Raw genomic sequence first — 27,695 nt, forward strand, 5'->3', positions numbered from 1 at the left:
ATAAAGGGTTAAAATCCTAAGGGAGAACATTATGCCAGTGAAATTAAGAAATAAGGCTATGTTAGATTTCTGGAAGTTAAAGTAGAATTTCTTGCTCATGAAGTTTTTGAGCTAGCGTGTGAGTTTGTGAAGAAGACTGTGTAAGAACATTTTAAAAAAGGTAAATTATAGTCTAGTCCAGGAAGATGAAGGTGCAGTCAGAGATGCAGAGATTCAGAGAGAAGAGTTTGGAGAAGATTCATGGGAAGGAGTGTATTACAGCAGAGCTTTTGGTAGTAAGTATCACAAAATGAGAACGAAAGAGAGGAATGGAAAGCAAAATCGTGAGAGAAGACTGTGCAGGCCAAAGAAGAGAAAAGAGAAAGAAAAAAAGAAATTAAGAGGGAAACAAGCAAGCAAGAAGCAAACAAAAACCCAAAAAGCTATTACAAAAAATATACTGAGAATGAGGTAGCCTACACAGAAGTAGAACAAAACAGTACAGAGTGACAGGGATCCAGTAGAGAAACTCCATGCCTAGACCTTTGTGTTGGAGGAAACAGTACTTGCAGTAGGCAAGGAAATTTCAGCCACCCTGAAGTATATGTGCTGTGTATATGCCACAAAACCTTAAAATATTTTTGAATCTTGCTTTTTGACTTTGACAGGTGCAGTCTGGTTCCTGTCATTCTCTTCAAAACACTGATTGCAGTATCGTATTTCTAAGTAAAAAATAATTCTATTTTTAATTTTTGTTCTTCTGCCTTTCATTATACTTCATAGGAGTATAATCTGTAACAAAAGCTCTGAGCTACTAATGTGTTTTCAAAGCTTCAGATAAGATCAGATAAGATCAGATAATAACTTTACAGAGACATATGTGAAAGTCAACCTTATTTATTGTTCAGTCAGGTTAGTAGTGCTGATAAAACTACCAGAGAACACCATGACTTATATAATACTGCCTTAGCCTTTTTTGAGATGTTACTGAAATCAAACCACAGTTAAACACTTTTGTACATTACACATCCTTAAATCTGAACCCAAGAAATTGTACTTGCTCTGAAGGAGCCAACATTACCAACAGGTTTGTTCCAGCAAACAGAATAAAAGGTTTTCTGGAAAGGGATACACTGTTCTGTTGAGTTAGTTCCATTTTTGTATAAATTAAATTAAATATTCATAGTTTATGGCTAGGTGACCTTACTACCTGGTTCAAGAGTAATCTTTTTTTGTGTGCTTTGTCTGGACCAGTGAATATTTAAGTTTCAGAGGGCAGAATATTTTAAACCAAGAATGCTACATCAAAATGCTATATATTCCAGTGATTAGAATGTCAGCTTGAAATGTAGACAGAAGAAAACACAAAAGGAGGCAGAATAATGAATTCTGACTTGAATTCAGATTTTAGGTGAAAGAGGCTACAGTTATGGTGCAATTGGATGCTCTCAGTAGCTGCTGTTGAAAAAGCTGTGTTTATGTGAATCAATTGCATCTTCATTGAAACAGAGACCAGTATTAGGCAGCATGGTTCTCTAATGTGGGTAGTCAAAGACTTTGTAGAGAATAATTGTTTTCCAGCTTTTGTTACAATGACTAAATACTTGTACAAGGTAGAAGAATTTCTGAATTTATTATGAGTCAGGCCTGAAATGAGTTTTTAGTGTGATTCAAAGGTGAAAATTTTCTTGTAAATGGAAGCGAATCTGAGTCTTCTTTTTGGTTGGTCTGACCATGACAGTGGCAGATATATCAGATAAAAGGTTTACATCACTCTGACAAAACCTGAAATACTCTTTTTCCATCACTCTGACAAAACCTGAAATACTCTTTTTCTCCTCTTACAAATGACTGGAAAGACATTTTTGTTTGACATAAGATGTCTTAGAACGACATATCCCTCCCTCCTTTCTCCCCTGCTCCCACTGTAAGTAATTCAAATGGGACTAAGTGCTGTAAAAGGGAATGGAGGGAGAGAACTTCTGTTGAATGGAAAAATTCCTTGTTCCCACAGCTCAAGCTTGTATTCATTGTAATCAAGTACTCCACAAATTTCTTATCTTGTTGGCAGTGAACAAGGCATGAATTTTATTCAGAATATTAGGAAGGAGTGAGATGGGGTTATAATGAAAACATTGTGCAGCTTTATAGCTTTCACAGCAACAAAACCTTTACATGAAATGACAGTAATCGGTATAAAAGAATAACAGTATTTAAATGAGTATATTGAATACAGATATGGATTGTATTTATATAACATAAGCACTTGACTTTGCAGAGAATAAAAATTATCTTACATTTATGTGAGAGGTCTGAGATAAAGCAAGTGAAAGCTCTGCATTTCTGCTAAGGATTAAAAATCCAAAAAAGATAGGCACAACAGGTCATAGCAGGAGAGCATAATAGGGCACCCTGTAGTGCTCAGCTATTAAAAGTGTAATCCTTGATTATGAATTTTATTGCTTTTGTATATTTGTCTCAGATGCTTAAAAGAATGTTGTCATGGAATTTTGGATTAATATTTTTACATAATTTATTGTAATTACATCATTTTTCTGGTTTTTTCCTTTTTTAATCCATCAGCTGCTTCTTATTTCAGAAGTGACCCACAATCTGCTCCACAATGATATTCATAACAAATTACATGTATTTTATAAAGAAAAAAAAGATAGATAGGGATTGGTAGTAGATGGATTTTTTTTTGTGCTCGGACAACAACATAGAAAGTTTTTCAGTCTGAATAAGCTAGAAAAACAGCATAATTTGCAAAGATTGGTATTGCAAATGTATTCAGAAATTCAGTTAAAATAATTCCAGTGTTAAAAGAATTTATGTAAATGTGATATTAAAAATATAATATTAATGGATTTTAGGATAAATTAATATAATCCAGTTCCTGTGTACATGGTTTTCTGTTTGCAGTCTCTCAGTCTGAATCATACACTTCTTCATTTATATTTTACATTTTCACTATATGGAGCACTGTAAAATCTAGACACATTAAAACTTAATTTCTTTCAATATTTCAGATCATTGTGATACTTTTATACTGCTCATCATGTTGAGCTAATGTTAAATTTTAATATTCTGTTCAGAATATAAACCTCTTCCTCACTTGCCATGCAGTCATTTAATATTCATGACCACAAAATTATTGTGCAATGGGAGTTGGGGTCCTCCAACAAGAAACTATGTTGTGATGGTTTTGTATTTTAATTAAATTAATTATTTAACACATATTAGGATTCCTTGATGGGAATAAATGTAATGGTGAAAGTGTATTTCTTAGATTGCTTCCTATTGTTTTGAATGTATCTCTTTAAAATAAATCACCAATGCTTTAAGAGAAAAACACAAAAGGAAAAAAACACACCATCCCATTAGAAGTAGAATGTCCTGCATTCTCATAATGAAATTATTCCATATTTTCACTGACAGACAACTGAAAGTTAAGATACTGTCCCTAGAGGAAAAAAATAATTCAAAAAGAATGTAATAATTATTCAAATATAAGCCATTTCCTTGAGCTACTTAAAAAGTTCTGTCACACCTTGATGACAGTAAGAGAGAAATCCCATTCCTTCTCATTTAGAGAGAGAAAGTTAGAGATTTTCTCTTCTTTTAAAGAAAGTAGCCTCTATTGACTGTTGTGTGTGATAGAAAAGATTAATTGGGAAGACAATTGGAGTAAAGACTGGAGAAACAGTGTTTTCTGGAAATCTGAATTCCCTCTTCCATTTTTTTCCTCTTTTTGGATTCTTTCACTACCATTGCATCCATGAGTTTCATATAGATATAGATATAGATATATATTCTAATTGCACTTAAATGATACAGAAAATTATTTACTTCAGTCCTCTTTAATCTTGGATAATTAAAACACAATGTCTATAATGTGATGTAGTTTCCTCAAAAATTCCTTATTAATGAAGGAATTCCCTGCTTCAGTCAAAAGTTTCATACAAGGAAATCAGAGGACATGTAGAATAAATTTCAAATAGTATGTGGGCAATCCCGTAATAAGAATTATGATCTGCTGATTACACACTGCTTATATTAACATTTCCAAATATTCAGGTCATGCAAGTAAATAAATTTGGCTGTGAATTTAACTAAAGTGACACTTTTTAAAACATTCCCCATCAGACTTGTCACCGAGGAAGAAACAGTTTCCATCCATGTGGACATATTGCCAATTATTAATTGAATCAGAGAGCTACTAGAGTAGTGTTGGAAAACCAGGGAATGGGAAAGACCTGGGTATTCATGTTCTGCTGTCAAATGAAAGATTTGCTCCTGTTAGGTTCTTCACACTAAGATTTGACCTCTTTCTGCCCAAGAGTTAATAGCTGTTTCCATTTAGTAAGTATTGGAAGTGTGGTTTCATATAGAATTAGCAAAATCAAAAAACTGTAAATATTTCATCGGTAACAATAAGACTAGATATCCTCTAGTCATAGTCTGCCTCATAATGACCATAAAGCTATTCAGCCTACTGTGAGGCAAAGTGGATCCTACTGAGGTTTTCTAAATTAAATGAAACAAACAGAAAATTCAGGAGGGGGATTGTTTAAAATGTTATTTTGGAATACCGTCTTACGAGGGGTAAACAAAACAGGGTAATATAAATAACACATAAGGTGTTTATGATGGTTGCAATGAAGTGAACAGCCACTGTGAACTGGAGCTGAGCTACATAAGTCTGTCACTGATGGGTGATTAGATTTATGAAAGAATAAATATACTAAATAATCTTTCCTGACAGAAGTTGGGATTTGTGTGTGCAAAATATGTTAGTGCCAATAAAGTACTGAGCTATTTGGTACAGGTACCCATGCATAGATATAATTATGAGGTGCCATATTTTTCTTCAGTTCTGCATTTCTGAAGTATTTTGATCTACAAAAGTCATTTGGATTTTGTTAGGACCTGCTGCATGATTCCTTCTGCTGTTTTCTTAATCCATCTTCATTTCATTGATTACAGGAGCCCTTTACAACCTTCTTTCTAAATGCAAATGATAGCAAGTTTGACCACCCAGATCGAACCTTCTCTTCAGTAGCCAGGTCTTGGAGGAACAGCCAAAGAGATACCTCAGATGTGAAGGTAACATATACATTAAATAAACTGATGAATGTATGTTTTCATTTAAGGTATTTTGATTTATGTAGGGACAGAGGGGTTTATATTTCATATTTTTTATATTCAGTATGCTAGGTATAGTTTAAATAAAAGGTGGTTGTTACTATAGTTTATTTTTTCTAACAGAAGCAATCAAAGATTCTTTGAAGTTGAGTAGACAAAAGGTGTTTTGTTTTTAGAGAAAAACAGCCTAACTGATCTAATTTAGATCAGATAATCAGGAGATGGAGAAAAGCCCAATAAATTGTTCTTTCCCGCTGTTAACTCAATATTTGGCCCACTCCATAAAACACAGCAGGAATTGGATTTGACCTTAAAGTGTCATATTGTTATAGCTTGCCTAGCTCTGGGTTTGCATTGCCTCGGGCAATTAATAAAGCATTAATGACAAGACCCATTTAAAATGTTGGCTTTTCTGTACAGCTTTAGCTTTTACTTGAGTGTGCCTGGGGATATTATGCAACAATACACATTAGATTAAAACAACTTCTGCACAATATACAGAAACAGCCGGAGAGCAGGGTGATTTTACTGTTGTTATTCCTTACCTATTGTTAAATACAAAGGGCTATTGTTCATATACACGAGACCTTACCAGGAAGAACCCAAAATCTAACCATATGTTTAATAATATGGTCCTTTCTTGATGCTAATTTTCTAGTAATTAAGTAGGCAAAGGCTATCTTTGCAGTATACCAATAATGGCACATTTTAAAAAAAATACTTTATTTTAAAGTGAATATTTCTCTCCTGTATTTTGATACTGTGACTCATACTAGGAAATACTAAAGTCAACATCTCATTATCATTGTATTTTTTACTTAATTTGACAAAAGGTTTATTTTTATCCCAGAGCTCCTGTTTGCTTAACTATTCCAGCAATCTCAGAAGTCTATGTGGAGAAAGCATGTTATTATATATTATTATATGTTATGATTGGAATAGCTAATCCTAAATTATATGGCCATCTTAACATATGGGAGAAAATGCTTTTTTAAATAAAATAATTTAACCTAAACCGTTTACAACCCATTTCAGGTTTATTTGTGCTTCTCTGGAAGTCAATAGTATTTTAAATAGTGTCCCTGTCACCTTTGTAAGAAAATGTCAGAACTCGGAAGGACTTTGCGTTAACATCTACCATATATTAAATGCAGCTATTTCTTCAAATTAAAAGTGCTGACATTTTGATTTTTCCTTTCACTGAAATATAGTTTTCCTGGAATTCCACAAGAGTGTCTGAGGAAATGGCTTCCTAGGAGTGGGGCTGAAACAAAAGATAAGAGCCTTACAGTGAGGAATAAGGGAAGACAGTTGGAAGTGACTGTAATCTTCTTGTCTGGCTTTAGTACACGGGAGGAGGGCAGTTAAGTACATGAAGGCATTTCAGAAGATAAAGGAATATCTGTGGACAGAGGAAGGGATGGTATTCAACTGGGGTATATAATTAGTGAAAGGATTGCTCCTAAACTAGAGGCTGAATGAGTTAAAACAAAGAATTGAAATGTTTGTATGAAAATACAAGATATCCTGTGAACTAAATGGGATAATTTAAAGTGCTGCTGCCAGCTATTGCAAGGATGCAGGAATTATGGAGGGATAATGCATTATAAAATGTATTTGTATTTAAAAAGCATGAGTTAATAAAATAAAGCAAGTATTTAAAAAAAAGATACTCAAAACTAGATTCTTACCTTCAGAATAGGAAGCCAAAAGATGAAGATGTGGGGTAGCTATGTACTTGATTGTCATTTGGTTTAGAAAAGGGAGTTTGGGATAACATGGATAAAATAGTAACAATTACACTGGTGGAAGGGGTGTAAAATACTGTATCCTAGAATACATTTGTGAGTCTAACATACAGCCTGAAAGACAGATTTAGATATATACACATTTCTGTTTTGCCAGTAGAAACAGAAATGCTATTTGGAGCTAAGTCATGACAGAAAATCTAATATGGGAGGCACAGATGAGGTATGTTAGCCAATGTTTCCTCTACATAATCCCTCATCTGTCTGTTCAGGGTTACTTTAGGGATTAAAGATGCTATTTAAAATACAGGTTTGTTAATTAATGAAGATACAGAGAAGGTGGGTTTAGAAATTAACCTTGAATTGATTTGTTACAAATTGATTGAGCTTAATAGAAACATAGATAAACAGAAGCAGATTAAAAAATAAACTGAATCTTAAAAGGGTGTAAAAAGCAAATAGAAAATTTTGTAAGCTATCTAAATAAAAAAGGAAAATTATTTAAAAAATCACAGAATCACAGAAAGGTAGAAATGAGAAGAGATTTTAAAATGTATTTAACACCAGCATTCAAAGTCATTATCACATATTTATTGCATATTAATACAAAGACACTACTGGAATAAGTCTACTGAAGTACACTTCAGTAGCCTAAGCAGTGTATGCCAATGCCACAAGGAAACTTAAAGATCAGCAGGATGGCAGAAAGCTTATAGTGAGACTGAAGCTGTGTCCTTATGTTAAACAGCTAGAATATCTTACGGCATCTAAATTTCATGTGGAACAAGCTGGTTAGTCATCCATTTCCTCTAAAGCTCTTATTTTCTTTGAGAACACAAGTTTTTGCCTTTTCCTCATTCAACTTCTACTATGTGTTCATGCTGGATAAAGCAAATTTTAAGTGCTTTCTTTGCTAGGGCTAAGTAGTGGAAGTAAATATCCAAAAAGATATATACATCCAAACTAGAGGGAGCCATAGGAAAAGCAGAAAATGCACAGAAAGAGTTGGACACACAATGAAAAATATTTTTATATGTGAAGTAATTAAGTCTAAAAGTGGTAACAAAAATGCTATGAAATATGCAAACATATGAAAGGGAAGAGAATTGTTAAGGAACAAGGAGCTAAGCCTCAGAGGAAAGGGATCAGATTTGTAAAATGCTTGCTTAACCAATAGAGTTAAAGTGAAATTTAGTATTCCCTGAATTTGAATGTCCTCAAAAGGAGATGTAGTAAACCCTTTATTCTCAATCTTAGAAATGTAGACAGACAAAACAGTGGAAAAGCATCAGGGACAATCATGAATTGGCAAGAGGATATGCTAGTTGACCCTTCAGGCCTTTTCCATTTGTAGAGTCTGTGTTTCTTAGCGATAAATCAAGAATGAGTAAAGTAGCTAATTGTTGCTCTTGTTTGTTGCTGAAGATCATAATGAACTGCATTTCTCATTGCCATGACATCAGGGCCAACTTTTCCCTGAGGCCTTGGAGTTCATCCTGCAAAAGGATGGAAAACTAAACTGTTATTAATACTACAAATACCTCATTTTTTTTCAGATTAGTTGTGCTACTGCTTGGAATATCTTACAAGGTTTTTGTGCATTTTAATTCAAGCATTTTTCTGAGACCAGAAAATCTGTAAGGTTTAGGGAACTACCAAGAAATCCCCTCAAAAATCTCTTCCCATTTTGTCCACTTTCCTAAGAGCAACCACTATCTTGTGGAGCCTTCAGCTCTACAACTGTGAAACATCCAAAATTCATGTTCAGCTGTCTGGCAACTTCTAATATTTATCTAGCAGTCCTGCAAGAACATAAATACTGTGCTCAAGAGATGTATAGAGGTTGTGTGTGAGCACAAAACCCTAAAGCGTGTTCTCTGTCAAAGTGTTCTGTATATTTGTGTAGTTTCTTCTGGCTGCACATGCAGTAAATAAATGGGAGTCATGTGGATTCCCACATGATGTGCACACTCTAAATTGTTTTCCCACCCTAAAGATTTTTTTTTGAGTCTTTTTATCAATATTTGGTGTGTGGAATACAGGATGGCCATCAAAGAAGCAACCTTTGAAAACTGTTAAGAATAGCAAGTGTTTGTTATTCATGTACTGCTTATCACATGTTTGAAATTTGTCTGAGCTGCTCTAAGTACATTTAATCTCTGATCTCATTAAGCTTATAAATTACTGTGGCACAGGCTGTGAAATAATTTAAAAACAGTGTGTGTAATGAATTAATCTGACATACTTCAATCTTGTATGTTGTAACATGGTCACTTTTTTTTGTGTGCAACTACTGTATTAACTAGTAATATGAGTTGCTGTAGGTCTTTATTAACAATGTCTAATGAAAAAAAATCCTTTTAAATTTTTTTAAAAGGAAATAAAATTATAGTTTCTTTAGTTGCTGTTTACAAAGAAGGTGTTTGAGGTGCTTTATTCTTAAGTGCTTGTGAAGTAGGTCAGTTTTAACAAGTCATTTGAGATTTTAAGCAATTTGGACATTTCCAGTGGTTGTTCTTTTGCAGCCTGAATGTAGCTTTATAGGAAACATCCGAACCACTTTTAGGAAATTCTGCATTAATATTTAAAAAACAAATACCTGACATTTGCAAAAGAATATATGTCTTGTTAGGAAGCTGCAATTCTGTGGGTTAGTTTCCTTTTTTTTCAGGCACATGTGTCCTCTCTGGCATTTTCCCTCTCTGTTTCTCCTTCTCCCCTTCCCCTCCCTCCTTTTCTCCCTCTCTCTCTCTCTCTCTGTATGTGCAGTCTCCCCCGGAACTAAATGGTTTCATAGTGAGCTAATGAAAAGAGGGCTGTGGCAGTAGTTTGATCAATATGAGGGGAAAAAAAAAAAAAAAAGTTGTAATTGCTTCATCCTGAATTGTGTCAAAAGGTAAAGAAACTTTGGAAATGTAGTGTATGATAGCTTATTGTTCAATGGATGATTAAAGATCTACTCAGACAATTTTATTCCTTACATTTGGGCTGATTTGTTTCATTTTCAAAGAAACCTGTTCAGCTACCGTGAATGGTATGTGCTATGTTAGAGTGGTAATACACAAGGGAGAACCTGGATAACAGAGTTTATTTTATTGTCTCCCTTTATCAATATCCACCTTCTCTTGAGATAATCAGTGCAAGCTGGAGGAGGAATGAGCATTCACAAAGTGACCTTTGAGGAAGCAAGTCACCCAGAAATGACCATAACTTGGCCAGTCAGCTTTCACATTTTTTACTTTCTACCTCCCCCTCCCTGCTCCAGTTTTTGGTGACATTGACTTACCCAGAATCTCCTGTTCAGGCACTAATCTTTCCTAATGCCTCTCAAACTTGTTATATTACTTTTTGAATAGTGTGGTTAGAAGTTAGAAAGGTAGCTCTGACAAAATGTCATTAAGATGTCTTAGTGTGAATTAACGCATTTAATGGAAGTACTCATGGCTGACTCATTGACCCAGTACTATGCTCTCATGGAATTAATGGATGCCAGGGGATCAACCTTTTGGGAGGAAAAGAAAGAAAGAAAAAGAAATGGCAGCTTTAAAACCTTGAAGTGAATTATATTAGAAAAGTGAAAACGTCTGGGTTGGATTTGATTTCACTGGGAGGCCATAAAATGGTATACCCTTAGCAAAACATATTAAACGGAAACGTCAGATTTGATGCAAGTGGTGTACAGCTATGATAGAGTTAATCATGGTCCTTTATCACCCCAAGACATATTTTTAAAAGTTTAATTTCTCAGCAGCTTGGATTTGTCACAGGCTTGTAAATTAGAAAACGCATTTGGGGATGTTTTCTTATATAAGGACATAAGGCATATAATACCATTAACTATACCTTGGGGTTTTAGTATAGCTATTAAAATAAACTAGAGATCACATTTACAGACAAGAAATGTCTATTATAATATTAATTTTACCTATTTTTCACACTTCTCAGTAGCTTTACTGCATTGCTATTCATCTGAGAAGAGCCAAGCATCGCAGGCAGTTTGAAAGGTAGCTGACTATTAAATGATAGAAAGCTAACCTGCCTTATTAGAAGTGTGTATGAAAGGGGAGCAGAGGAGGTTACCAGCGTGTGAAATGTCAAGGAGAACTAGACAGAAATTACTGCAAATAGATTTAGATCACTAGAATACCTATTTTTATTAACTCTTTGAACTCTGTGCATTTATTGTGGTAAGAAATTACCCATGACAGGATATGTAGTTGGAAAGATTTATTTAGAACCTTTGATATGTTTTGGCAAAAGCAAAGAAACCACTAAAGTTTACTGAATTGTATCAGTTAATACAAAATTATATATCAAATGAATGGCATATAATAACGATATGCACTTAAAATGCTTAACTGGTCTGTTAATATTTTTAAAGCATCAGACTTTTCAAATATATTGATCTTCAGTTACTTTTTTTTCCCATTCCTTTATTTTATGCCTACAAACTGATGTAACCCCTGGGGAAGCTTTTTTTGTGTTATTATTTTTGATGTGTTCTTTCGTTTCTTGATTTGCACTGACTGACTCAATATTTGTACAGTAGGAAGAAAATATTTTGAGATTTGTCTTTCATGAATATTTGTAGCTGGAAACATAAACTTCTCAATATTATGGGAGTTTCAAGCAAGCATTCATTTGCATCGACTTGGCTTTTCATTGACCTTTTACCACTAGTGCTACTAAAGGTGCAATAGTTTTAAGGATCCACTTACCTACTATTCTGTCTGTTAAGTGAAAAGCAGATTGGAAGACAGAAGGTACTCTGTGTCCCATCGCCTTGTGTAAATATCGTCCCTGAGATACCTTTTTACCCTGTTAATTTCTGGTTCTCCTTGTCTCTATCTTCAGCATGAATTTAACAATGACCCTTCTAAACAATGAAGCTGGTGATGGCTTGGATGAAGCTATATTGTATGGCAAATTACATAAAAATTAATGAAAAATAGCAGATGTCAGAAAATTATGCATTCTTAATCTCTGATCTAAAGGCCACAGAGGTTGATCAAAACATTTTGGCTTCTGTGTTTTGAGCATGTGGCAAACTATAAGGCCAAAGTGTGTATAGGAATAAAGTAAGTTATGCACTCTTTAGGAATAATTCTACTAGCTGATTTGGGGAGTTTGAAAGACTATTTTATACATCGGTAACTAAGACTTAAGCAAGGTGGCAATCAAGAAGGTAAAACTATTGCTCTTCATTTGGGCTTGTAGGAGCTGAAAGGCTGTAGGTAGGATAATGCTTTCCAAATGTAATTAAGCAAAGAGGAAACAGTAATTTGTTGTCTGTATGTGGGATGGATAGCTAGGACAAGGAAAACCAGCTTAAATTGTGTAATGAAAAAGTCAGGCCAGGTGTTAGGTAAATCTTCCTCAGAAGAAGAGTACTAAAGTCAGTTGCAAAGATTGTGGAGTTGCTGTCATGCAAACTCTGGGACAATAGGAAGACAGGTATCTGGCAGGAAAAGTTAGTACAGCTGAAACACTTCTGGAATAAAAGAATGGGCAAGGTCACCTTTCCAAATGTGACGATGGAACAGTTACGTATTTGAGATATCAGTTCTCTGTCCTTATAGGAAAAGCACCAAAACAGCTGTCTCTCTTTAGCCATAGTCTTTATTAGAATATGAACTGGCACAAGTCCACTTATGAAACAAACTCTATCTCTGGCTAAGAAAAACACGTAAGTTTTGTAAGTAACTCTAGCCCTTCCTAACGTTATCCTTCTCTTCATTTGGGTGTTCATTCTTGCAGCTTTCAGTGGCTTCTTGATTAAAGCAATTCTCTCTGGGCCCCAGCTGTCATCTTGCCATCTCCACTGAGATTTCGCTCCTGTCTGCAACTTCTTTTCCCCAGAAACCTCTCAGGCTCTGTCTTGTCTCTGCTGTCTGCTCTGTCCTTGCTAATTGTTCCTCTCTCTGCTTCTCCCAGCTTGTTACTTCTCCTAGTGAAGTATGCTCAGGGGCTCTGGGTAAGGTAGTACTCACCTTTACATCCTTAGTGGGTGCCTGCCTACAGCATGAGGTAGAAGTGACTGCTTCTTCATTTATTCACAACAGAACAGTGAACACAAAACCAAAGCTTTCTACTGCAGTCTTCCAGATTAGTTATGTTTTCTATGCATCTAAGTGGCTAAATATGCATTTTTTAAGATTTTCCCAAATATTAGCAAATTCATGCTCACAGGATGACTGAAGTTTTCATAGTGAGTCTATATTTTAGTATATGTGCATTCTCTAGAAATGAGAAGGGGATGGGTTTACCTAAGCTGGGTTGAAGTGTTGTGGTTTCTTAGTCTAGTCAATGGTGAATACAGCAAAATTGTAAAAGGAGTATCAAATGGTTAATGTAAACTATGGGAAAGACAGCATGCAACATTGTTCATATCTTAAGAAGAGGTTCCATTCATGCTAAATAGTACTCAAATAAGCAAAGAACTTTGTAAGCTGCACTAAAATTAACATTAAAGATAATGCTGAGACACTAACACAGCAGGTTTATTAATGTTTGGGTTTGGGGTTTTTTTAATATTATGTATAGGTTTGTTGCTTTGACTGAAAACTAAATAAATACCGGATGTGTAACTGAAATGATTAGGGTTCTAGAGAGAGTTATTTGAAAAGGATTTAGAAGTCTGGCACTGGTTATTTTCCAGAGCACAAGAATAAGACAGGTCAAACTAAACATATACAACACAATAAATCTTATGAAGAAAGTTAATCACATGCTTTCTATTTCTTCTGTATCTGTTTATGTTTTCTGTTATATCAGACAAGGGAACATTAAATTACACTGAAAGCAAATAGTAACAAAGATAAAATTACTAAATGGAAATACCATTAAAATATTCAGTGACTTAAATCCTGTTGTTTCAAGATTGCCCTGAAGCCATAAGATTAGTAGTATTCTCTGGTCTTCTGTCTCTGGGTAGCACATCTCTTTCAGATATGTTAGATGTAAAGGTTCACAACTGAATCTTAGGACATTTAAAATTGAAAAAGGAAGTTTAACAGTATATTTGATGGAATCAAAAACGTGCTTGCTGTTTGGTTGTGCAGGTTAGTGCACCACCATGTTGCATAAAACATGGTGATAATTAAAACCAGTGGTATGTGTTTCAGGACTTCCGTATAAAATAGAAATAAACTTTGCGTATTTTTTTTGTCCATTTGAATAGTTTCATTTGATTATTGACTTTTAATTTGATTTAGACTGAGTAATGTTTCAGCATTCTGATATTCTTATGAATTTTTCCTTTTTATAAGACAACATTCTTAGTTTATCAGTGATTTGTATGGTAGCACATACTGAGTTGTGGCCAGCTCTTAGTCCCAAGTTACTAGTAGTTTGTTGAGAGCTAGAAAGACTGATCTCTAGTTTCCTCCAACTGTGATGATAATTCATTCTTCTTTGGACTCCCTCAGAGAAAACCAAAACACTTTGTGGGGAACCTGAGAGTGAATCCTGTTTATGGGACAGGCAGAATTTTGCTTTTAGGAATATTCTGGGCAAATTAGGGTACCTAATCTAATTGAAGATTGTCAGTAAAATAATATTTTTTCTTTTAACCTTATAGGATATCCAGCATTGCTTTTAGTTTGGTTTTGCTGTAGCTGCTCTTTTATTATTTACTGCATGTAGTAGTTCTAATTTTTTTGATAGGTTTTTATGAAATTACAACTCATTCCATAATGAACTGTTCAAGCTCAGGCATGTCAAACTTGGCTAGCATTTTGCATTGGTTAGATATTGATTGGCATTGTAGTTTAGTCTGATCTGAGTTCAGACTGTTTATAGTATACTAAATACGATGCAAAGAAGTAACTAAATTGTCTTCTTAAACATTTAATTTTGTAACATAAATATATTATTCTTTTTTTTTTCCATTTTTTTTAATGAATACATTTGACAGGGCCATCTATGCTTTTAACTCTTCTACTCTCTATGGAGCTGCACATCAGATTTAATTAGATAAGTTTTTGTCTGCAGTGATTTTTTTTTTTTATGCTTCACATGTCTGCACCCTTAAAAGCACCACAAAGAAACTCTGGTTTCAGGTGCTGTGCCATCAGTTTTGATCATGTTACACAACTGAATACCATAATGCTTTTAACAATGTGATTTAGTGAATTTAACCCATATCTGGATATTAGAAAAGAGGTAGACAGCTTTATAGCTTTTTTGTTATTGCAGTTCAGTAATTACTGCTAAAATAATGGACAGCACCAAATGTTGATATTTATTATGTCAATATCCATTTCTATTTGCTATCCATAACTTATCTATAATGTATTAATACTGTGTAGATGATCTTCACTACTCATTTACTGATCTTTAAATTTAAACATCAAGTATTTCTGTTTTAAGGATTTTTGTTGTACTGACATTTTTTTCTCCATTTATTTTTTAATTTTTCTAAGAGTAGAAAAAATAGTTTACACTGAATTCTTTTTCCTTATATAGGTAACTGAATTCCCACCTTTTCTTGTGCAATTAAAGAATATGGATAATGTAAAATCATGACAGTGTTATATCACCAACTTTTTCACCCCTGTTAAGTAATTTAATTGAATAGTGATTAAAGATGCTTAGCATACAGTTTCTTCTATCACAGAATCACAAAATCTCAGACTCACAGAATACATCTGGTTGGAAGAGACCTCAAAGATCATCCAGTCCAACCTTCAACCCAGTACTGAGGGGTCAACATTAAACCATGTCCCTAAGCTCCAGGTCTACATGGCACTTGAACTCTTCTAGGGATTGTGACTCCACCATTGCCCCGGGCAGACCATTCCAACATTTGATAACCCTTTCAGTGAAGAAATGTTTCCTAATACCCAGCCTAACCTCCTCTGGCATAGCTTGAAACCATTCCTCTAGTCTTGTCGCTTCTCATCAAGGAGAAGAGGCTGGCCCTCTTCTCACTCCAACTTCCCTTCAGGTAGTTATAGAGAACAATGAGGTCTCCCCTCAGCCTCCTCTTGTCCAGACTGAACCCCAGCTCCTTCAGATGTTCCTTGCAGGCCATGTGCACCAGACCCTTCACAAGCCTCGCTGCCCTTCTCTGGACACATTATTACCTGTTACCTGTTCTGAAAAAAATCTCCTCTATTGATTTGAACTGCTTTCTGAAGTTAGGCTTTTCATAAAATCAGGTATGAGAAAAACAAAGATTGAATATTCCATTATAAAAAATACATTTGACCATAAGTACAAGAAAACAGATTGTAAAATTTCTTTTAAAAATGCACAGAAACATAAGCAAAACCAGGGATGCTTTAATGCGTACTACGACAGAGCCTGATTCTGGCAGCACCATCTGACATCTTTGTATAAATGTAAAGTCTCATTGTGTCTTTCTTCCTTTATAGGAATTAATTCCAGAATTTTACTACCTACCAGAGATGTTTGTCAACAGTAATGGCTATAATCTAGGAATCAGGGAAGATGAAGTTGTTGTGAATGATGTTGATCTTCCGCCATGGGCCAAGAAGCCTGAAGATTTTGTCCGTATCAACAGGATGGTAAGCTGCACTTTAATTTTATCATCAATTTTAACATGCTGACCTAATGCTGGTTTTCATCTCTTTAGAACTAGGTTTAGAGAAAGAATATAGAAAGCGAAGGAGAATTTGCATTCTGTCCTGCTTGACAGAACCCTTTATTTTACCATAGACTTTCTTTCCATACGCTGAAATCATGGGAAATTAAATTCAGTTATTCAGTCTCTTATGATAAAGAATCAGATGGACATGAACTGGGTGATAAAAGATAGCATGAGAACTTTTAAGTCTGTTCTTTCTCACCACTTTCTGCATAAAAAAAAAAATTAAAAATGCTGATACCTTGCAAGTTATATTTCTTACTTGACTGAAGCTATACATTTCCTATTCATCAGAGATGAACTGGAAGTACAGAAATGTGAACATAAGCCAAGAATTGCAGTCTCTGAGAAATTTTGCAAGAGAACTGCTCGGATGTAAATCACCATGAAATCTGCAGACCTTAAGCCTGAAATACATTTATCTATGCTGTATCTTTCTTACTTTAATTTGATCAATAATGATCCTATTAATAAGAGTTACATACATATGGTTCTAGTAATTATTAGGAAAACCAAGGTATATTCTGATGTTTTGGCAGGCAGTAGTTCAGTTTATGGCTCTGTTCTGGAAATTGATCTTCTCTGAAATGTCCTATTCAATCTTGCTTACAGAGTCAGGACTATACATTCAATAACCTATGGGTTTCCATTCAGTTGCCCAACTGTTCAGCTTGTGCATTATTGCCTGTAGCGTTTTGTGGTGGCATTTTAAGTCTTGCAGTTTGGGGTATTTTCTGATCAGTTTGGCAATTTGATTTCAAGAATTCTCCATTTAAAGAAAATTGTCCTTTAGCAGTTGATAGTAGAAATAGTTGTATGAAGTTCAAAAGAATAGGAGAATATTGTAAAAACAAACCTATTCCTACATGTACATTATTTAGAAGTGTCCTCCACTTAGAAAGTAAATGGTTTCATATAGGTACAGCAGTCCCCTAAGGAAATGGTGGACCTCATCACTTGAGACATAGGACATGCGCTTCACAAATCAGGAGAAACGTGTTCCAGAGAGTAGTCCTTTGTTGTCAGGAAGAAGCAGAACGTTTTCCTTTCTTTTCTTGACGGATTCCTCTTATAGCTGCATATATTGTAACATTCTTTCTAAAACCAAGTAATTGTCACAGCTGGGTACAATAAATTCAGGTACAATTTTACTAGTAAAGAAGGAGATGGCCTCAAAGGGTCACTACACTCCATTAGCATTCTCAAGTATGAGATGTGCAATCACAAGTACCTGTCTCCAGAGTGCCCATGTCACTGCACAAAGGCCTTTTTTTTTTTTTTTTTGTGACTAAACCCAAACTGGGCCCAGGAGTAAACACACTGAAGTTGACTGAGAGGTTTAGTTTTGACATCTGTAAGAACAGAAATGTGATACCCACAAAGAGGCTAAACTGCCACCTATTGGGGAATATATTGTGAGATGCATATTGATTCCCTTTGGGAAATTTTATAAGGAATTTAACATCTCAAATTGTGTTTTCTCCATTTTACCTTTCCACAAAGATGGAGTGATAACTAGGAGGATAAGTGTCACTGTGTGATAAGAGATCACAGGAAGAAAATCTTTTTCCTAAATTGCACAATATTTCTCATGTAATTTCTGCCTTTTCTTTCTTTTTTTTTTTTTTTAGAAAATAGCCTAGGATATCTCTGCATAAAAGTTTTGTGCTGTTGTGCATAAATTTAGGGATAACATTTATATCCCGTCAGTACATACTTTCAAGAAAGGGTGATAGCAAAAAGTTGCAAATTCCTTTTCTGTATTAAGCTGTAGTAGCACTAAGAACTGCTTCCATATGTGTGAGTATGCTCAGGCTGCCAGGAAATAGACAAGCCAATGTTAAGTTTAGAGTAGTATTAGTATTACAGGCTTCAAGTAACTGAGTACTTGACAAATTTCTGAAGTCAGGAATGATCGCATTTATGTATCATACCCTCCCTATACTGCCTTCCACTCCTATCCTCACAGATGTGAGCATCATGCTGCTATTATACAGCTTTGCCTGGAGGCAATTTCTGCATGGCCTTTATTCATCCCAGCATCTACTTTTAGAAAGAGCATGATCAGTAGTTAAAATTCATTTCTTCACAGATATGTGCTGTCTTCAAGTGAACAACTGAAGTTCACAGAGTTGGGAATTGTGTAGAAAACAGGAGAAAGAGGCATAGATTTATTTGAATTAGATACAGAAAATACACTGAAAATCACCTTGGGAAGAAAGAATTAAAGATATTCAATAGGAAGCTGGAGTCTGGTAACAAAAATAGTAATAAAATAAAGCAGGAGCAAGGGAGCAGTGACAAATGAGCAGTAATTAGATTAGACAAAACTCTGTAATTCTCCATACACCAGAAATAAATGTATTTTGATGCCATCTATGGAGAATCATTGCATCACAAGGGATGTACACAGTCATACCTGTCTATGGTCCTTTTGAGACTGCACCTGGAATATTGGACTCGCTTCAGGGTGACTCAATGACAGAAGAAGTATTCACATTTGGATGGAATTCAGAAGGTAGAAACAAACAACTTGGGGATGTTTAAAGAGCATGTTATATGTGTAGTTTTTTTATAAAGCTTATTCTATAATAAGCTTATTTATAAAGCTTATTATTACCTTTCTCAAAAATGCAGATACTATGTATAGTAAGAAGTAATGGAATTATATTTTGAAAGTGTAGCGACTTGAATATGTAATGATTGTTTTTCAGACAAACTTCCTCTTGTAGGATTTTATTAGCACATACAGTAAACTATCAGTATGCTGTATCATTGGCCACTGAAACTAGACTGATCAAAGTAAGGAAAAAATGTAAAGGGATCAGAAAGTTTGACATTCCCTATCTCGTGTCTGACTCCATGTTTTGAACCAGCCAGCAGATGTATTATTCAGTTAGGTCATCTCCGGGCCAAGCTTTGGCTGTTATACAAGAATCTATCTTGAGAAGGAAAAAAATGGCCTGGGTGTGGTGCTGACGTGTAAAACACAGCAAGCTTGTGCGAGCCTGGAACTGTTACAGCAACACAGCAAAGCAAAACATGTTGGCAGGGAAACCACAGAAAATTGATGAATATTTAAAAAAAAAATTATCCTGATCCCTTGTCTAATGAAACTAGCAGTGGTAATTTCATTTCAGTGGAAAGAATCTTGTATGATACTACATACAATTACAGTGGGATCTAGTTATTCCCTAGCTGACAATATTTCCTTCTGTTCATTTCTTTTGTTGCAGGCATATGTGATGTGTAATTTTTGCATGGGAGTAAATACAAATCCCTATATACAGCCTACTTGCACATTTGTGAATGTAACCATTTTCTTTAAATAACAGAAAGAATTTCAGCATTGCATCCTGAGACTTGCTATAGTAGAGAACACCATAGTGGTACAATGACATAAATCAATGTAATTTTACCAATTGGTTAACAAGCTTTACTAAAATTCTGTGCAAATTAATAAATGGCAGGCATGATTTTAGTTTCTTATATTTGATTGTTTGGCTGAGTGTTTTACACTTTTAACCAAACACAGAAATGGAAGTGGAAATGGTTTTCCATCAAAAGATATTCCTTGAAACTTTTGAAAATTAGACTTAGTGTAAAGACCAGAAAAGACATTCAGTCCAGTTACTTGTAAGACTTATTACAGTAGCTTCTAAAGCACTCAGCGTATTCATCAGGGATTGTTGTAGCAGTTTTATTTATCCATACAAAGCTAGACTGATTACTATGGAGTTACTCATGAAACATTAATAAAGCACTATGTTCTATGCTAACATGATTATGGTCTGACCTCGGTGATGGCACAAAGGACAGAGGCAGAAAGTGTCCCTGATAACATTACCCTAATGCTGGGCTCATCAATCATAATCTCCCAGTTTACCAGGGAAAAAAACCCCACGCATAAAACCTTCCACAGATGTGCATCTGTAGTCCTACTCAGTCTCTCAGTCCCCACAGACTTAGAGTGGTCCTGAGAGCCAGAAATAGAACAGATTCAGTCAGTAAGTCAAGCATGTTAAATCAAGGCAGAGAACACCACCGTGAAACACTGGAGCAGAGCTTTTGTAATAAGCATGCTTTAGTTTTGAAACAAAAGATGCAGGATTATGTAATTCAAAGTTAATTATAATGATATTTTCATTATGGCTTATGCATATATTAAATTACAAATTACAGCATTGAGTAAAATGCATTCACTATAAATTATATTTTTGAGAGACTGGTGTCCTGGTTTTGTTACACATATTTTGTTTCTATTGCATAAGTGTTACTAAGATTGAATTTTCTTTCTGTCTGTGAAATGATTCACTTGTGCTCTTCTCCTGCCTGCCAATTACATTTTTGTACAGTTCCTTAGCTATTCAGAAACATGCATAGTATTTCATAATTAAAAATGTTTTGAATAGTCATTAGAAACATCTACTATAAAATCTTTGTGATATAAGGATCTAGATAATTTATCTTTTCTCTTCATCATTCAGCAGTAGTTGACATTCTTTTTTACCAGATAATGTGTAGATAAGATTTGATATTACTTCCTCAATAGGAACTTTGATTTTATTTTGTATATTGCCAAGGTTTGTTCTCAATGCAATTAAAACTCTTTCAGCTAACAGGTTTCAATCTAATTGGAAGTGGCAGTGATTTTTATAAAATCTTTCTGTATTGATGAAGAATCTTATTTATGCCTCGAAGTTGCTCACATAAAGGATCCATTCTTGTGCAGACATTCCTGAATAACCCAAATGTGTTGTAGAATGCACTTTCTGTGTCACTTCCATTAAAATAATACTTTTTAAAAATGAATATTAGTATTTCCCAATTTATATTTGGCAAGAGTCATACAGATTTTACGCTGATAATCAGCACAAGAAACAGTAAATGAGGCAGAGAAATATTAAGCAGAGAGTGTCTGTATATTCAATGGAAGAGCATGAATATGAGGGGAGAGAAGAGAAAGCCAGCTCACACTGAAACAGTTCATGGTCTGTTGCTGAGCAGATCTACAAAACCAAAGTGGCTTTAAGAAAATATTTTAAGATGTACTGAATATAACTTAATAGCAAGACACTGCAGTAGGAGTTCTTAGAGAGACAGCATGTAACTGTGAAGGGGAGGGAAACAATGGAGGAACTGCAGAAACAGGAGGGGAACGTACAGCTGTGGTCCAGACAAGGGGCAGCATCAGAGTTTTCCTCTTCTCTTGTGACACAAAGTACCCAGGTAACACAAAACATGAAGGTAGAAAGAGATTTCAATAGCATGTTGTATATATCCAGTACTCCTGATACTTTACACAGCACATGGTGTGCCTTAGAATATAACCAATGCTTCCTATTAGAATCTCTGTAAAAGATAATTTTGAGATGAGCTGAGAGGCAAGTGTGCAGCATTCAATACTGCACAAAAGTCTGAGAAGGGATATAATGATTGATAGCACTTTATGTTGTTTACACGTAAATGTAAGCTTACTAATAGCTTACAACAGCTACAGGTCGTATTTTCAGCCTGTGGAACGTGTGCATACTCTTGCTGCAAACACACAAAACTCATTGTACTACTACTTCAAAATATGTATACATTAGATGTATAATAATGTTTGTGATTAACCTGTTAGCAGTAGAAGCCACTGCATTGAAAACAGTAACACAAGTGACTTCCAGACAAACCACATGAAAAAAAAAAAAAAACAATTTGGAATGCTGCTATTTGAAAACGTATCCATAATGGCAGTAGTTCAAACAAGATCAGTTCAGGAGTGCCTGAATAAAACTATTTTCTGTACATTTTAATTGTTGTCAAAGGCAAGGCAGATATTAACCCATTTATATTTAACAGTAAGAAACTTAAACCTCATGAATAATATTATATAATTAATAATTATTATTGGTTTTAAAGTAAAATTGTTGGCTTATATTTCATATTGAAAATATGCTCAGAAAAAATAAACCTCCCTCAAATGTTTTAAAGCCAAAATTTTCTTGAAACATATTTCTCTTTAAGGCCATCACCACCTATTTTAAGGATATTATTGTTACCTTTTTCTGTACATTGTTGCTGCTCTACCTACAAATTATTTTTTTTACACAGAAAATTCTGTCACCTTATTCCCTACTGAGTATTGCATATTTTGTAAAACCCAAATGATGTACTGTTCACAGTGAACAGCTCATAAATTTTCAGGAGGCAATTGCATGGAGGGGGAGCAGCCTGTGCATTAGAGCAAATTAGGGAGAGGATTCTACAAGTATCACACAAGCAGCATTGCAGAAGTACTTGGGAGAAACATCAACAAACCAGGTCAGATCATCAGAAACTTTCTCCTGACTAAAACAAGTTCATATTATAAAACAGAGCCTTGTCCCCCAACCAAGGGCCAGGTAGAACTTTGTAGCCTTTTGGTGACCTGTACTGGAGTGGACTCTAGCTATTGTTTATGCCCGCCAGGATACTCTGATGATGAGTACATGAACATCACACAGCACACATCGCAGCCCACCGCGGGAGGCTACTGAGTGCTGAGGCCCATAAAGAGCCACTCTGTTTCACATCTCTGGCACCTTTATTCACCTTCTACTCTGGTCTCTATTCCAAATCCTCTACCACACTGGCCTTCAATCACACTGTGCTGGCAGGTACACCACCATTAATCCCCTTGCTACCACCAGCATCCTCACAGCCCCCCTGACAGCAGTTCTTCCAATTTCCAATATATTGTGGACTTCTGAAATTTGTAGTTCAAAATAATTACATTTACTCCTTACCAATTTCCCCAAAGTTTCTCCAAGAAACTTTATGGGATTTTTTTCCCAAGGAACATAAGACTTCAAGGTTCTTTAAAGAACCACTAGACCTGCAAACATAGCACAATAAAACTACTTAAAGAATTGGAGACGAAGACATGACATGATGCTGTTAAAAAGTCACTCATCTATTTAATAATGAACGGCAGCATGGTATTGAATATCAGCAGATTCAACTCAGCAAATGACAGTTATTAAAGAACCGTTCATCCATGTGAAACAGAAGTTCTCCAAACCTGCCAGGGTCAGTAAGACCTTCCCTGGAATGACAAGCTGCTGAGTAAGGGATGGTCATGCAAGTAGACACTGCCTCAGGGAAACATAACCTAGGCGTTCAACTCTCCTGACTCTCCCAACTGTGAACTATGAACTATGTTGTGGTCGAGGGGGGAATTATTTATTAATTACCCTCACAACAATAATAAACAATGTGGCAAATGGGTATTAATAAAAATAGTAACCCTTTATTAATAAAAATATGCCAAAACTTGTTTGATAAGATCATTGTACGGTTGGAATATATATTTACAATGGGAATATGCAGTCTTAGGGCAAATATAAACTATTCTATGAAAATTAGGAGGCAACAATGTGGAAAGGGAAAGTTCCCGAGAGCAGATAGCGCTCGATTACAGCAGGGAGGAGGCTCGAACCTTTAAACCCAAAGGGCAATGAATTAATTACTCACAGCTGGTTTTACCCACATGGAGATGCTGCTGCTGCTGTGTGAGAGTTCACTGTGTGGTCCTAGGCTGATCTGGCTTCAGTGGACAGCAGGCAGTTAACGACGCTCTTCGCGGCAGGCGCTTGCTTGGTTCCTGGGTAAACTGAGGCACAGCATGATTCTGGTGGCAAGAGGAAGCAGGCCAGGCTGATCCGGCTTCTAGGCTTGTGGCTTCTCTGGCTTGCTGTGTATGGCTTGTGGTTTTATCCCAGGCTCTGGACCAGGCACTTGAGGCAGGGCAGGGCAACTTGAGGCAGCTTTTACGAGACTGGTCCAAGTAGGCTTGAAGCAAGGTTTGAGCAAGGCAAGGCAAGGGTGACTACCCAGTCACTTGTATATATACAAATTGCCAGAGATTGGTCCAATGGGGCACTGAAGCTAACGTGTAGCTGCCCAATGGAAAGGCCTTCTGCCAGGCTATAGCCATAAAAGGCAGAAACAAAGACCTTGTTTCTGGGGGAAACAGTGGTCAGCTTATGCGCTCTCACCCCAGATAAACATCTTATTTACCAGACAGGCAGGAGTCCTGTCCCTTTTGTTCTTTTTCCCTCATTGCCCTGTTTTCCTGCAGGAAGGAGGGGAGAGAAAGGGACCTTGTCTAGACATCTTAAGGCCTGTCATGGCCCTACCATGATAGTCACAGAAAGTATATTACCCCTGGATGAACACAACTGCCAAACTGGTAACAACAGATGAGGAGAAGGCTGAGGAACTCACTAAAGCTTTGTCACAGTTTTCAGTGTCAGTCTTTCTTCTCACACCTCTCAAGTGGATGGACCACAGTGCGGGGACTGGAGGAGCAAAGCTTGTACTACTGTAAGAGACGATCAGATTCGTGACCCCCTGAGGAACACGGATATGCATGCGTCCATGGGACCTGATGAGATGCATCATCAAGAGTCCTGAAGGAATTGGCTAATGTAGTTGCCAAGCCACTCTCCACGATTCCTGAAAAGTCATGGCAGTCGGTGACTCTTTGCAGTCGGTGGTGACTGGAAAAAAGGGAAACATTGCACCCATTCTAAATAGGGTAGAAAGGAGGACTCTGGGAAGTACCAACCTGTCAGCCTCACCTCTGGGAAGATCATGTAAGCTATACTAAGGTACATGGAGGACAGGGAGGTGATTTCAGACAAGCCAATATGGTTTCACTGAGTGTTAGTCCTGCCGGACCAACCTAGTGGCCTTCTGCAATGGAATGACTACATAGTGGACAAATGCTTAGCAATTATTTTTTCGTTCTTGTTAATTAGATTCTAATAAATAAATAAAATATACAGATGCAAAAGTGTGGTGGGTTGAAATTTCCCTCCCACATTAACCACACCAGACTATCTCAGCTTGGAAACAAATGAGGCTGTATTTTACAAGCAAAAACTACCATCTACAATGGAATGCAATGATACATACAAATATACACTATTCTTCAATGGAAGTGTTTGGAATAGTCATTATTTTTCTTTCTTACATCCAATTGTGATTTATTTACATTCTTGTACTTTTCTGCTTGAACTCTGTGAAAAGAAATTAAAGGCATAGCCTTAAAACCACCACAATAAAAAACTTATGAATATGCAGAGTTTGGAGGAGGAAGAGAAGAGTTAGGCTGCTCACTGTAAGTCTATCAGAGATGGATGCTGGAAAGACAACACGAATTAAATTCTATTTTAAGTTTTGTTACATACAAAGGAACATTATAAAATGAGCATTTAAGAGTCAGGAAATGCTTTATTTATAGTTGCTGGGGCATACTTAATTTTATCCCTGTATGCTAACATCAAGCATACTATGAAAAAGATTATATGGGGTGATGTAGTTGCTGACATTTTCATGTCACACACACACAATGCAATATAATTAAGGATCTGGCATTTAAAAATTGTTTATTGGGAGCCATGCTTTGAAACCAAATAGCATTAGTTTAATAGCATTTAGTATTAAGTAGTATTAATGCTATTTAACTTGTATTAATTGCAATTTGCATGTGATGGCCTCTGATTCTGAAAAGAATACAACACATTTTTATGTGGTTCTCTGGGATGCATCTGTGTAGCTTCTTATAATATGCATAAGCCCTTGAAGACTGAGCTACATGTCAGCCATTAAACCTGAGCTTTCCCATTCGTTTTCCTGAGAAATAACAGTCATGGGTTTTGACAGGTCCACCAAAGCACAAAGAAAACTTTCCACCAAACCACAGAGAGTTTCTTTTCCATGTGGAGCATTACAGGGAAACATCTGAGGAACAATTGTGTGATTACCCAGAGAGGTGGCTAGACTCATGTGGCTCTCCCTATCTGCAGTGATTCCTGCATGTGAAGTGGTGGGCAGAGGACTGCTGCAATTGGGCTGTGCATGGCATGATATTTCAGGGTCCAGTAACTATTTCTGAAGCAACATCCTTTTTTTATGTGAATGAATGAAAACACATTTTGTTAAAAAAAAGTTGATCTGCCTGGATCAGGCTCAGTGGTAATACAATCATCATTGCCTCTATCTAGAATTATCTTTTTCCATATGCTGAGCAAAGGAATAGCAATCCTTGAACACATGTTTAAACTGTGTTTTCCCTGGTAAACCAAACTAATGTCAAAAATGGGTGTAAAAATTGCTTTTCTCCTTCAAGAAACTGCTCACAGTTTATACCTGGAGTTCAGAACCTCATTTAGCCAATACAGCTTTTTAATCTTCAAGTTTCCATTTTAGCTTTAAGGCTAATTAGAAGTAGTTGGAAAATATATTTTGGAAGTTGTTTTCTGATTTTAATCGGTCTTTCTTGGCAAATTACCTAACTTACCTGATGTCATGGGTTTAGCCAGTTGAGTCTGCTGATGAGTATTCAACATTTGACGTCATGTCAACTTTAAAATGGTAGTGCTGACTGAAGCAAAGTAGCATGGGGTTTGTAATTCAGATTGTAACATGAGAAGCATCCTGTTTCTGGTTGCTGCTTCCGTTTTCTGGTTTGTGGTGTTAGTCTTTTCTGTTGGGCTGGCTGCAGGTGTTGGGGGTGAGGGGGTCATTTTATTGCTGGCTTCTGCTGCTGCTTCTGCTTTTGCTGTGCTTTTCTGTGAAACAGGCTGAGATAGTTGTACACCTATCATCTCATTAAACTTCTTGTTTCAACTCAAGGCTTTTGCAGTGCTTCCCCTCCTGATCTGTGTTAGTGAGGGGCTTGCTTGTGAGAGTAGGCTGTGTTAAACCAGGACATTCGACAAGCCCAAAAATTAATAATTAAACCCCTTGCAGCTAGGAAAAACCCATCAGCCGAGAAGAAAATAGGATAATATAAAGATGAAGTAAAGAAGAATGTCTTTTTAGTGTTTCTTTCAATATAATTAGTTCTGATTTCTAATTTTTGAAGGATTTCAAATATATCAAATAAGCCTGAACAGTAAATGTAATGATTCCTATTATGTTTCCTCAGTTAATAGGAAAAAGTAGGACACAATTTGCAAGATGAAATTTACTTCCTAACTCTGAATTTCACTTTCAGGCACTGGAAAGTGAGTTTGTATCATGTCAGCTTCATCAGTGGATTGACCTTATATTTGGCTACAAGCAACGAGGACCAGAAGCAGTGCGTGCACTCAATGTTTTCCACTACCTAACATATGAAGGCTCTGTGAACCTGGACAGTATCACTGATCCTGTCCTCAGGGAGGTAGGTGTTTACTGCC

The 27,695-nt window shown here is 35.9% G+C and overlaps 1 protein-coding gene across 4 annotated transcripts in view; it reads left to right on the plus strand.

The window, feature by feature from the left end:
- Positions 1-27,695, plus strand: part of NBEA (neurobeachin) — a 486,311-nt gene that overhangs the window by 415,441 nt on the left and 43,175 nt on the right. For all 4 annotated transcript variants that reach the window (XM_054387432.1, XM_054387415.1, XM_054387443.1 and 1 more), the window contains 3 exons: positions 4,966-5,085; positions 16,250-16,402; positions 27,512-27,679. In XM_054387432.1, coding sequence (XP_054243407.1) covers positions 4,966-5,085; positions 16,250-16,402; positions 27,512-27,679 — 441 coding nt within the window. The remainder of the gene's footprint in view (positions 1-4,965; positions 5,086-16,249; positions 16,403-27,511; positions 27,680-27,695) is intronic.

Source organism: Indicator indicator, chromosome 1 (assembly GCF_027791375.1).
Source record: "Indicator indicator isolate 239-I01 chromosome 1, UM_Iind_1.1, whole genome shotgun sequence".
Taxonomy (NCBI): Eukaryota; Metazoa; Chordata; class Aves; order Piciformes; family Indicatoridae; genus Indicator; species Indicator indicator.